This window comes from Ailuropoda melanoleuca, chromosome 12, assembly GCF_002007445.2.
Source record: "Ailuropoda melanoleuca isolate Jingjing chromosome 12, ASM200744v2, whole genome shotgun sequence".
Lineage (NCBI taxonomy): Eukaryota > Metazoa > Chordata > Mammalia > Carnivora > Ursidae > Ailuropoda > Ailuropoda melanoleuca.
The window spans coordinates 65,253,851-65,267,193 of record NC_048229.1 but is presented as its reverse complement, the minus strand read 5'-3'; the positions used below and the strand labels follow the sequence as shown (position 1 = coordinate 65,267,193).

General features: G+C 46.3%; 1 protein-coding gene across 2 annotated transcripts; it reads left to right on the top strand.

Moving 5' to 3' along the window:
• The first annotated feature begins 356 nt into the window (after positions 1-356).
• On the top strand, positions 357-12,975 carry NQO1 (NAD(P)H quinone dehydrogenase 1). 2 transcript variants are annotated; one of them, XM_034638628.1, is made up of 6 exons: positions 357-687; positions 7,404-7,568; positions 7,679-7,809; positions 9,627-9,740; positions 10,401-10,502; positions 11,387-12,975. In XM_034638628.1, exons 2-6 carry the CDS (start codon positions 7,460-7,462, stop codon positions 11,690-11,692), a joined length of 762 nt encoding a protein of 253 aa, XP_034494519.1. In that variant the 5' UTR covers positions 357-687; positions 7,404-7,459; the 3' UTR covers positions 11,693-12,975. The 2 variants fall into 2 exon arrangements, with proteins under 2 accessions (XP_034494519.1, XP_011228662.1); XM_011230360.3 differs by lacking the exon at positions 357-687 and adding an exon at positions 6,086-6,144.
• The last annotated feature ends 368 nt before the right edge of the window (positions 12,976-13,343 follow it).

The window sequence follows — 13,343 nt, the reverse complement described above, 5'->3', positions numbered from 1 at the left end:
CAGCAGGGGTTTGCACCAAGGGCAGTGCATCCTACGGGACCCCCAAGAGCCGAATCTGAACCTTGCCAAGGAGGAAACGAATTCCCTTTCCCTGGAGTAAGTATCCCAGGCTACCTCAGCCCTCAAAATCGAAGTCTAGAGTCACAGTGACTCAGCGAATCTGAGGCTTAAGGACCACAACGACGTACACTCCTCCGCGCCCGCCCCATTCCGTGCGGAGGCGCTTTCCCAAGGCTGGGAGAGGCACCCGGGGCGGGGCGCGCCGGGGACTCCACCGGAAACTTACCCCCAGTGTCCCCAGGTGGTTTCTGGACAGAGTCCAGATAGGCATGCCTCCCGCCTGCACCCAGACCCTTTAGCTGCGTTTTCCTGCCCGTCACCCTCCCCCGCCTCTTCAGGGCCCCCATCTTCCACGTCCAGGGTTCTTCCTCCAGCCCCCAGACGCCCCTTCCCTCCCAGAACCGCAGCCCCGGCGCGCCCCGCCCTGCGCCCCAGGGGCGGAGGGGCCCGGCTCCGCCCTGGCGGGCCCCGCTCCAGGAGGCCGGGCGCGGGGAGCGTATAAAGTGGCTGGCGCTGTGTAGGTGGCACCCCGCAGCCCTAGCCACTGCGGGAGGACTTCGCCGAGGCCAGGGTCGCCCTGACAACCAGCAGCGCGGCCAGTCAACGCCCTGCCGGAGCCCTTGGCTGGTGAGTGCCACGCCGTCGCGCCCCCAAAGCAGAGGCGCCCCCGGAGCAGAGGCGCCCGCGGCCGCCGTGTCTGCGGGAGCTCCTAGGGTCTTAGGTCTCAGTTTTCCTCCATGATTCAAAACTGAAAAAGCAAAGGCATTAGGATCCCAGGATGAGCCCTGACCAGGCACTAGGGGAAGGGGGCTCCTGTTTCTACCCCATCCCCCCGAACTGGGGTGGGCGTTTCAAAGAGACATGACCTCGGAAGCAGAAAAACTCCCTCCAAAACAGGTCGGAAACCGGTCGCCCGAGGCCAGATCTAGCCCACTGCTGCACCTTGTTTGGCCTTATAGAATTTAAAACATTTTGGTATAAGTTGCTAATATTACAATAAATACAGGTGATTGAATTTAAAAAGATGAATTCTCTGCTGCCAGAGGAAAATTAAAAGATCCGGTGATGGCTGGAGCTGGGGAAATTTTCCCCTTTAGTTGGACAGAGACCAGCCCCAGGCTGCCTGACCAGGAGACAGTCTTGATTTTGACCCTTGGATCTGTCAAACCCCATCCCTGTGTCAGGTCCCCTTCGAATGACAGAGGCTCCCCTCTCCACCATCCATCCGCGGGGACCTTATGGGTCACCACAAGTTTACTGGATGCATGCATGGCCTTTAAGACACGCCAGCTGCAACGCCTGCAGGCGCAGGAGCTCTTTCCCAGATGGGGCCATGCTACCGTTTAGAAAGCCATTTCCTCAACTGGGACAGAACTCTACCTTCTGGCAATTTCCTTCCCTCTGAACCTAGTTCTGTTTCCCAAAAACACACATACAGAGAATCTCATCTTGCGAAAAATTAAGTGAGGGACGAGCTTGCTGTTGTAGTTGGCAAACTAGAGTTAGAATCTCTGTGAAAAGGGCTGAGCTGGGTATTGGAAGAGAGTGCATTGAAGTTGGCAAGACTTCCTGCGTGTACCTTAGGGGCGGGTTCTCTCTACTTCATTCTTAGCTGTCCTGAGGCACGGGCCCTCCCTCCTCTGATAGAGGGTAAGGGTTATTTCCTGATTTCCTGATCTTACAGAAGATTCTCTGTAACCAGAGCATTTGTTTGCAACCACGTGGTGCCTCTGACTGGCATGCCCATGTTCCTTCAGGAACCCAGAGCGCCCAGAAGCCAGAAACAGAATGCACAAAACTGATAGAAAGGCCTGCTCTTCTTCTGTTTGTGATAGGTTTCCCTCGATTGCTTATTCTTCCTGCCAGAATGATGGTGTGGGTAACGCATCTCTTACTGGTAAAGATATTTAGATGTGCTTTACATTAAAACAAGGTGCCATGACCCCGTTCTTTCTCTGCCAGCTTTATCTTTTTCTGTCATTAAGTTCTATAATGCTCTTGAATGAAACTGCTGGTGGACAAGAATACCGCGCAGTCTGGAACGTTCGTGAAGACTTGGTTTCAGATTGGCCCGAGTTTGAAGGCAGAGAATTGTAGGAACAGAGGACAGAGGTCGGGTCCCCCGAAACAGTCAGGATGCTTTGGCCACCAGAATGTACACTTTATGGGGCGGGGGGGGGGAGATTTGTGTTTTTGCACACTGACGTAATCCCAAATGCCTAGAGCAGTGCCTGCTGGGTAGGTGGTGCTCACTCAAGCCTGGTGGAGAGGCTGAGAGGAGGGGTTAGTGAGAACATGAGCACTGCACAGGGAGAGAAAAAGTCAGCTGGGGTGGATATGGAATACAAAATCCGGTGGGGAAGGAACGAGGGACTTCAGAACACAGAAAAAAGGGGATAAACAGGGAGCATATTTCAAGTAGGGACTGAAATTAGCAAGGACAGCCTCAGCCTTGGGACATACAAGGGCATATGTTAGATCAGGGATGTGCCTGGCAAGAAGAAATGAATGTTAAATTACAGTGACTGATGATAACCCCATTTGTCTTTCAAAGCTTCAGTGGCAGGTCCTTCTGAAGCCCTTTCTCATCAGCCAGCCCTGAAGTGAACAGTTTTCCTCGGAAATTTTGTCCCTTGTGTCCCCTGTCAGGCTAACGCCGCTAGTTTTTTGTGTGCACGTCTTACTGCCTTTCTCAAGGTAAATCCTGAGAAAAATCAAACTTGTCATGTAGCTAGTTAAGTGGCAGGAAGGGGCACTGAACCCTTCAAGTCCAAAGACTGCAAGTTTGTCCATGAAAAAGGACCTGGCAACGAGTGACTTAATATTATTATGTTGGGTAGTGAATCTCCCATTTACCTTTTTCCTCTGGCAAAGCAGCACGCCTGCTCTGTTGACTGCAAATGAATGTTCTGCTCTGCACGCAGAACCTTTGACCATTTTCCTCCTGCGTTGCTTTCAGGAATCAATATTTTCTAGATACTCAACTTTGTTAGTTATATTTCTTGCAAATATGTCCTTCCTGTTTGTGTCTTTTCTCACATGGCTTATGTTTGAAGGTATCAGGCATCCAATAACTAGTAGCTGATGAGCTCCTTGAAAGCAAGGGATAGATACCCTGATTTTCTCATTTTAGGTGAAGTGTCCTTATATTTTACTGCTTAGGAAATGCTTGTTGTTTTTGTTTTTTTTTTAAAGATTTGATTTATTTATTTGAGAGAGAGAGAGAATGAGCAGGGGGAAGGACAGAGGGAGAAGCAGACTCCCCAGCTGAGCAGGGACGCCCCGACGTGGGGCTCAATCCCAGGACTCTGAGATCACGACCCGAGCCGAAGGCAGCCACTTAACAGACTGAGCCAACCAGGCGGCCCAGGAAATGCTTGTTAACACTGATAAGAAGTAAAAAAAACCCCAAACCACTTTGTATCTATATATAGCTAGGAAGCCAAGAGACTAAAACCCGACAAAGCAGTATTCAGTAAACATTGATATAACTAATGCAAAGGTAAGTCAGAGAAAATGCTCGTCAGAACTTAATACATTTCTCCTCAGAGTGGGAAATCCTGGAGTTGATTAAAAAAAAAAAGTAGGGGGTAGGAATTTGTTGAGGCAGCCTCAGGAGCTCCTTTTCCGTTTCCCCGGCCGTCCAAAGCTGATAAATCACTTTCGTAGCATTTAAATGCCTTATCAAACTTACATTCCACTGCATCTGAGTTTACAGAGCCTGAAACGCCACGAGCCAGCTTGGCGACACTCCTGTGCGGCAGGCTGGGGCGAGAAGCGGGCACCTGGCTGATTTTAACCCGAAGCAGCTGCTCTCATTGGAGCTCCCCTCCCCCCACCGTGAGCACAGCTGTTAGGAGTAGTAAGAAACGAGGTAGTGATACCAGTTACTCCGAGCGGTGGTGGTGGTATACTCCATTCTCTGGTCCCTCTCCCTGCTGCCTGCACATTTTTGTGTGGATTTATGTATGTCTCTAGATATAGATATAGGTATAGATATAGATAGAGGTATATATCTCTATAAACATATATATGTTTATTTTTTTTAGTAATCTCTACACCCAGCGTGGGGCTTGAACTCTCAACTATGAGATCAAGAGTCCCAAGCTCCTCTAACTGAGCCAGACACGAGCTCCTATGTTTTAAAATTATTCCAGTTTCACCACTTACTAGGTAAAGTTGGGTAACTTGCTTAACTTCTCTGTGCCTTAGTGTTCTCCATAACATGGGGATACTTATTGTAGCTGCCTCAGCGTTGCCATGACAACTGCAAAAGAATGCAAAGCACGACGAGCCAACCCTAGCCCATAGTAAGCGCCCATTAATGCTGTTCTTGCAGAGAAAGGCAAATGGTATTTCACTTGTATGTGGAATCTAAAAACCCAAATAATGAACAAACAAAAAGACATAGACCCATAAATACAAAACACCCCCAAAACCAAACCAAACCAAAAAAACCCAAAGCAACTTTGCCAGAGGCGAGTGGAATGGGCAGAAGGGCAAACTGGGTGAAGGGGAGTGGAGATAGGGCTTCCAGTTACGGAAGGAATAGGTCACAGCGGTAAAAGGTAGAGCACAGGGAACGTAATCAATAGCGCTGTAATAGTGTTCTGTGGTACAGCAGGTGGTTGCTACACGTGGAGTGAGTGCGGCCTAACGTACAGTCATGTGGCATCACTTGTTCACCTGAAACTAAAGTAACGTGTGTCAAATAAACTTCAGTTAAAATAAAGAAAAAGGGGCACCTGACTGGCTCAGTCGGAGGAGCACGGGATTCTGGGTTTCAGGGTCGTGAGTTCGAGCCCTACGTTGGGTATAGAGATTACTTTAAAATAAATAGAGCGTTGGGTGCCTGGGTGGCTCAGTCGGTTGGGCGTCTGCCTTTGGCTCAGGTCATGGGATCCAGCTCCACATCAGGCTCTCCGCTCAGCAGGGAGCGTACTTCTTCCTCTCCTGCTGCCCCTCTCCCCCTTCATGCACGCGCACGCTCTCTCTCAAATAAATAAAATCTTAAAAAAATAGAACTTAAAAAAAATAAATGCTGTTCTTGTAAGAGTATAGCATGCTTGTTCTAACAACTTTATTAAAACAGGTCCAAGAAAAAAAGGTCTAAGAAAAAAAGTAAATCTTTCCCCTCTGTCTCTACCTCTTTGCCATCTCTTACTTAAGAAAACTATTTTTCCCTCATTCCTATATACCTTAAATCTACGTACACATATATGTAGTTTCTTTGTCTTTTTTAAAAAGTAATGTCTATACCCAACCTGGGGCTCGAACTCATGACTCCAAGATGTAGCTCTGCATTCTCCAACTGAGTCAGCCAGATGCTCTTTCTTTGTCTTTTATAAACATGGGTTCACATTTACTTCATTTTATCAGCTAACGATACATCATGGATATCTTCTTTCTGGGTGACTATATATAGTTAACTCTTCCTTGTTAACAACATACTAGTCTGTAGTCTGTATGTACCGTAATTTATTCAAACACTCCGCATAGTCAGGTTATATCCAGTGTTTGCCGATGAGAAGAATAATACAGTACACATCCTTGTTCGTGTATCCTTATGTCCTGATGCTTTTAGTCTGTAGAACAGATTCCCCAAAGTTGGAGAGCTAGATCAAAGATTTATGTTTCTGGTTTTTTTGAGAGAGGCAGGGTGCAGAGGGAGAGAGGAGAGAGAATCCTAAGCAGGCTCCATGCTGACGCATGGCTAGATCTCACAACCCTGAGATCATGACGTGAGCTGAGATCAAGAGTCAGGCACTTAACCAGCTGAGCCACCCAGGCTCTCCAGAAGATTTATGTGTCTCTAAAACTTTAAGAGATGCAGCCTGATTACTTACCCCAAAAGTGGAGGCAGTTCATATTTCCAGCCAGTCTTCCTGCAATCTTAATAGCCCTCAGTGTTGCGTGTTGCTTGTCTTACATTGTTTTGCCAGTCTTTTTTTTCTTTTTTTAAAGATTTTATTTATAAGTAATCTCTACACCCAACGTGGGGCTGGAACTCAGAACCTCGAGATCAAGAGTTGCAGGCTTCACCAACTGAGCCAGCCAGACGCTCCTGTTTTGCCAATCTGATGGGTAAATAATATTAATCTCATTTTAATGTGCTTTTCCTGACAGGCCGGAGAGGGCACTCTCTCTTTTGTTTTTTGGCATGGGCATTTCTTCTTCTGTGAATAGTGTGCTGAAGACCTTGAGTTGTTTTTCTTATTGCATTATCTTCTTCTGTTTGTAGGCATTCTTTGGGATTTTAACCCTTTGTGATAAGGGCTGCAGATACCTTCTCCTAGCTGATTGTCTTTTGACTTTGTTTATGGTGCCTTCCGGTACACACAAATTTTTAATTTTTATGTGGCTTTATCTGGCAAGCTTTTCCTTCATGGTTTCTGAATCTCTAGTCTTTCTTAAAAAGTGTTCTCTGCCTTGAGGTTATACAAATTCTCCCTTTGGATCTTTACTCTGCCAGGAATTTATTGCTCTATCTGCAGTGTTTGTGGGATAGTGAAAAAAACAAACAAACCACTCAATTGAATACAATAGACACACTGAAAAGTGCACAAATTTGAAGTGACTTGTCACAGACTTGTGTGATCAGCATGCAGATCAAGAAAGAGAACATTACCAGCACCCCAAAGCCCCTTCTCTGTTCTTCCAGTTACTACTCCTTGACAAGGCGAACCATTATCCTGACTCCTAACACCTTATATTAGTTTTCTAAGGGGATAATTCCATTTTCATGCAGATAGCCAATTAAGTATGCCAACAAAATTAGCCACTGAGTTAAGATGCCTCCTTTTATCGTTGGTACTTTTAAGGAGAAAATATGTTTCTGGCTGCAGTGAGGGTGGGGGCTGCATGACCCAATGCCTAACACAGTCGACTTTCCCTTTTTTTTTTTTTTTTAATTTTATTTATTCATTCGACAGAGATAGAGACAGCCAGCGAGAGAGGAACACAAGCAGGGGGAGTGGGAGAGGAAGAAGCAGGCTCATAGCGGAGGAGCCTGATGTGGGGCTCGATTCCATAACACCGGGATCACGCCCTGAGCCGAAGGCAGACGCTTAACTGCTGTGCCACCCAGGCGCCCCGACTTTCCCTTTTTTTTTTAAGTTTATTTATTTATTTAAGTTTATTTATTTATTTAATAATCTCTCTGGCCAACGTGGGGCTCGAGCTCACAACCCCAAGATCAAGAGTCACATGCTTTTCCAACTGAGCCAGCCAGGCGCCCCTCAAGTCAACTCTTGCATTATTGATCCTGGCTTGGCCGTCCTGTAGCTAAAGCTTTGCTGCTTGGTAGCTGATTTTTTCCCTGTGCCTTGTGTGTGCCTGAGTAGCCAGAAGAGCACTGATCGTACTGGCCCACGCAGAGAAGACATCCTTCAACTATGCCATGAAGGAGGCTGCGGTAGAGGCCTTGAAGAGGAAGGGATGGGAGGTCACTGTGTCGGACCTGTACGCCATGCACTTCAATCCCGTCATCTCCAGAAAGGACATCACAGGTAGGAGCAGCTCCCCCCTTTAATGAGGTCTCTGTGGCACGTCTTACCTGTGGGTTCTATGGCCCAGCCTTGGCCCCTCTGGCTTCAACCTGTCTTTTGCCTCTCGGCAGGCACACTGAAGGACCCTGGGAACTTTCAGTATCCTGTCGAGTCTGTTCTAGCTTATAAAGAAGGCCGTCTAAGCCCGGATATTGTGGCCGAACAAAAGAAGCTGGAAGCTGCAGACCTTGTGATTTTTCAGGTGTGGTTGGACATCAGAAGGGGTGTCAGGACACTTGAGTTCTCACTGCTCGAGACCAGTCACCTAATTAGCTGTGTGATCTTAGAAAAGTCAGTTACCCTCTTGAGCGCATTCTCTGTAAAAGAAGGGTGATGACTTCAAAGATGTGCTCTTACACAGATTTATAGACCTGGTGAACCTGGCCGTACCGCTCTTTGAAAGTATGTGACTACAGGGATGACACGTGAGCCTCGCGCTTTTCTTCCATTAGTGATTCCTTGTGGGATCTCTCGCAGTTTGCAGCCCCCCCCGCCTTCTCTGCATCAGCACCCCGCATGGTCTGTGGAGTGAAGCGTGGGAGAATGACCTCTGCGGTCAGAGCCTCCCAGCTGAAGGACGCGCTGCCCAGCTTAATGTGTTCCAGCTGCAGAGCAGGGCCTTTCTTCTCCTGGAAGCTGTCTCCCTGCTAAGGAGTCAGTCCTGGATGTGTATATGCTTCTTGTCGGGCCTCTCTCCTGAAAATGCCAGACGGGACTCAGTGGCTTTGCTTCTCCCGGTTCTCACCAGCTTTTTGATATTGAACGTGGATGTATGTGACACTGGAAACTGCACAAGGAGGGTGATGCCAGCTGTGGTTTTTGCAATTATTCAATCAGCTGCAAAGAATCCAAACTTGTAGGTCTTTTATTCGACCCTCAGGGCTGCTGTTATAGATCAAAGCCACGTGCCATTAGCCGGTGCCCCATAGGACGCCTTCTTGGTGCTCGTTTTCTGCTGCATCTTATCCTGGTGCAGCCAAGGCGGCAGCTGGAGCAGCTTTCAAGTCTGCATCTCATATTTCAGAATCGGAACAGACCTTAGTGGTCTTTTCACTTAGCTTCTATCCGATGCCTAAGTTTACTTTATTATCAGTACCGCTGTGCAGGCTGTGCACTATAAAATAGAACATATCGAAGGGCAATGTATACACTGCAGATCTGTAGACTTATTATAACATCTTACCAACGGATGACAGGAAAAGTCTTACTCTGGAAGAATCAGTGTACTATGTATGATAGTCTTTCACCACGGAAAAAGTGTCCTGAGGAGAGGAGCACTTTAATTCGTACCGAGGTGCCATGTGCATGTGGGCTAGGCCCCTGCTCACTTCCCTTACTTCTCCAAGAACAACCAGAGGAAGAATAAGCTCTTAATACACTGCAAGGCCAAGCAATTCTAGTTTCAGCTCTGACTGTAGGACATTCACAGGGACCAGCTGCGGGTCTGGCCCCTCACAGTTGCAGAGTCATAAATATAAGAAGCTTCTAGAGATGACTCAAGCCCCTCTTTCCACAGCTGAGGGACAGGAGACTTAGGGAAAGTAAGGAGCTTATGTGGCAGAGGTCTTGCATCACGTCAGTGGCAGAAACAGGGTGAGAACACAATCTCGTGTTCTTTCTGTTCTAAAACCCTATCCCCTCTGCCCCTCTCCTGTAGGTCAATAACCATTCAAATATCGGAGAAAGATATCAAGTCCTCCAAATTCCTTCTCTGTCCTAATTTTTCTCATGTGGGCATGTTCCACTTGTCATTCTTTAAATCCTAAGTCAAGGAGAAGAAGAATACTGCTGTAGTCCTTGTTCTGCCTTTATCAGGCAAGAGACCCCACAGGACTTTCTCCTGGGAATTCCTGATAAACCTAAGGTTCTGACCAAGGACAATAATTTTCTTTCATGTGCTAACTCCTCAAGAAGTGACAAGGGCCCCTTCTGTGACGTCACAGGCAGCCCCTAAGCACCTGAGACGCCTTCTGGGCTGGTGGTGTTCCTGAGCTGACCTCTTTGTCCTCTGTCCCACAGTTCCCACTGCAGTGGTTTGGAGTCCCTGCCATCCTGAAAGGCTGGTTTGAGCGAGTGCTCATAGGGGAGTTTGCTTACACATATGCTGCCATGTATGACAAGGGACCTTTCCGGGTAGGTGGATGGTTCTGCTTTCTCCATCAGCTAGATTCTGGGTAGATTCCGTTCTGAGGCAGAGTTTTGAACACAATTAGATACTAAGGCTAGGCTCTTCGGAGAGATGGACCGTAAAGTTTTTATAGATATTTAGACATGAATTTAGGACTTGCTTTAAAATACCCCAGGAACCTAAGGGGCAAGGGTATGAGCTAAAGCTAATACTGAGAGTTGAAGGTAGGCGGTGGAAGTGTCATTATACTATTTTCTCTATGTATGACATTTTCCATAATAAAAATAAAAAAAGAAAGTATATCTTAGTTTTTTAGAGACCCAACTACTACACAAGAAACATTATGAGGCCTCCTGGATTACATGCTTGGATAGGCGTGTAGCACCGTGGGGAGACCTTTCGAAACAACGGAATTCCCCTTAGGTGCCAGCAGTCCACGCTGGTTTTGTAGTCCCCTGACTTGCCACCAGTAGAATGGGAGTGCTGGGCTTGCCCTGGGTGTGACTTCTGGAATTCCACTGAGTAGCTCAGAGGAACCAGTGCGTGAAGTAACAGGACTCGCAGGTGGGCGTGGGCGGACTTGTGTGTTCTTTTCCCTGGGGCTGTTTCATTAACTTCCTGTCACCATGGTGATGAGGAGGGTAATATCGACTTGCCTTTTACAGAATAAGAAGACCGTGCTTTCCATCACCACTGGGGGCAGTGGCTCCATGTACTCTCTGCAGGGCATCCACGGAGACATGAATATCATTCTCTGGCCAATTCAGGTTACTTGTTTTCAATGAACCTTCAGGGGGATTAATTAATCGAGCTTCCTGTGGGGTCTAGATCCTCAAGATCGCAGCTGAAAAGAGACCTGAGGTGTGAGGATGAGAGCAGCGTAGTTATTCAGAACTCCAGGGAGCTCCCTTTTAGGCCTTGCTTGTCTTCCCAGGCCAAACGTCCAATGTTTGCACACATCCAAACATTGCTGCCTCCTAACCAACCCCTAGATTTGTATAGCCATGTGCCCCAGTTCTCTCCAGATGACTGACGTCCCTCTCCAGGCTTTCTGGCCTTCTCCAAGTTGCTGCTACGGCCTCACAAACTATTAGAAAATTGTAAGAAATGATTTAGTTCAGCTAACAAGAGTGAAGTCTGAGGTAGGCTTTTTGGGGGTTGGCCACTGGACTGTCAAGATAATCTAAGGAAGAGGGTTGGAGAAAAGAGCAAATGAGGTGGCCACTGGTAATAGCGGACCATTAATATGGGAGAATAAATTATAAGAATCGTTTATTGAGACTTCTCTGGTTATATGGAGAGGCAGAGAAAGGCACATCCACATCCTTGGGAAGAGTCAGCTGCCAAGAAGCTGAAACTCCCTTATGTAATAGAGCTTCCGGCATTTTTGGCAGAGGATCCCAGGCTGGCAGGGTTTCAAGGTTTGAGTCATTTAAAAAAGAGCTCAGCTGAATAGGCTAAAATAGGTAACAGCTAGGAATAGAGAGCAGGTGAGAGAAAATAGCTAAGAACTGATTCTCCAGGGGGGCCTCAGGCCCCCATATCAGAGTGTCTCATTGGAAAACCTAGATTACCTTTTGTTGTTTGCACATGGTACAGGTTGTGTAGAGTTTGTTCTGTGACTCTTCTCTGTGCTTTTGTGTATCCCCAGAGTGGCATTCTGCATTTCTGTGGCTTCCAAGTCTTAGAACCTCAACTGACATACAGCATTGGGCACACTCCTACAGATGCCCGAATTCAGATCCTGGAAGGATGGAAGAAACGCCTGGAGAATATTTGGGATGAGACTCCACTGTATTTTGCTCCAAGTAGCCTCTTTGACTTAAACTTCCAAGCAGGATTCTTAATGAAAAAGGAAGTGCAGGATGAGCAGAAAAATGAGAAATTTGGCCTTTCTGTGGGCCATCATTTGGGCAAGTCCATCCCAACTGACAACCAGATCAAAGCCAGAAAATGAGACTCACAAGACTTGATTTCCTTCTAAAATGTAGCCAAATCAAGCTTTCTTTTTCAGACTTCCTTGACTTGCTTTAGTCTTTAAGATTTGTGTTTTTTTAAGATGTGTGTTTTTCCTTTTCCACAAGGTATGAATACGAGACAGAATAGACTATATTCATATATTTTTGGATAGTTTTATCAAATGTAACTGATTCTTAGATTGCTATCGTGGCAAAGTCTGATTAGGCTCAAGAGGCCACTTAGGATATAAAGCAGGGAAAGAAGTAGAAAGATGCCAGACAATAATCTTTAAGGTCCTCTACACAATTTAATTCCTCTTATTAGGGATAAATTTTTAGGGCTAAATCTGGCAAGACAGCATCCAACTCTTCAGTGATATATTTTCCTTTTAATGACCTCTCTGTGGCTTATGGCAGAAGGGAGTTGCTCAGAGAAAGAAATGACTGCATCTGTCTGACCCGAGGGACTTGTTTAGTAGTTACTAATCTCTGCTTGTTTATGATATTGGTTTTAATTACTGCACAGTGACTAATATGCCTAATGTGTTACTCTTGCTTCAACTTTTGTTGCTTGTATACAGTACCTACCGATACCTTCAAGTGAAAAGATAATAAAAGTCTTTTTATCTCCATCTTCTAATTTCATGTCTGCAGAAATAAGCCAACACATCTGTACACTACATCTGCTGCAACGAATGAATTCAAGAAATAGCTACTCCCAATACTTAACAACAGCCTTCTACAAATAGTATTTTATTTCTGAGCCACATTAACACCCTGGAAGGTTTTCTTCTCTATCATTGCTATTCCTTTTGGAGGACTTTCCTTTTGGATGCATTTTGGTCCCACAATTTTGGGGATGAAATTGTAATCCTAGAATTTCATTAACTCTGAACAATTTTGACATAATATTCCAACATCCAATTTCAATTACTGAAGTGTATGTAGCTCACTGTGGGCCTAACTCAAGTAGACTATGATGAAAGGCCGCCCTCTTGTGGTGTATTGAAAGGAAACAGGCGAGATTAGGCAAAGCAAGGTTGCCTGATACTGGTAACAGGTCCAGGACCTACCAAGACAATGAGGGCGGCAGGCCAGACCCTCATGTGCCTGCCAGGTGCCGACAGGCACTTGGGTATTTCTCTCCCTACAATATACACAATGGCAGATGGCTAGGTGCTTCATTGTGAAAAATATTTTGTTGTTGCTTTTATCCTCACTGCAATTTTGTGTAAATTTCTAAAAGTTCCCAATGAGATAAATAAAACCCATTTCTACAAAACAGACACACACTCACTGGTTTCAGTGAAGCTGCTGATGGCATACAGGCGAAAGTGGAATCTGCTAGGGAAGATGGGATCAGAGCATGCAATAATAAATTATGGCCCGGGGGGGGGGGCTGGCTGGCTCAGTCGGTGGGCCATGCAACTCTTGATCTCAGAATTGTGAGTTCCAGCCCCATGTTGGGTGGAGAGCATTCCTTAAAAATAAAATCTTTAAAAACAAATGGCCAGAAGCCTATATAAGACTTGAGAGCTTTCCCAACAGGGCTGCTTCATACTGAATGGTAAAGGAACAACCTATTAAGATCCTCGCAGGGAATCTACAGACATTTCAAGAAATCCAGATAAGAACGTTACAGAAATCAAG

What these genes read in the sequence shown, in the direction of transcription:
- NQO1 (XM_011230360.3), top strand. An exon ending in CAGACCTTGTGATTTTTCAG is followed by an intron (nt 7,810 to 9,626) that starts GTGTGGTTGGAC and finishes TCTGTCCCACAG; the next exon opens with TTCCCACTGCAGTGGTTTGG. An exon ending in ATGACAAGGGACCTTTCCGG is followed by an intron (nt 9,741 to 10,400) that starts GTAGGTGGATGG and finishes TGCCTTTTACAG; the next exon opens with AATAAGAAGACCGTGCTTTC.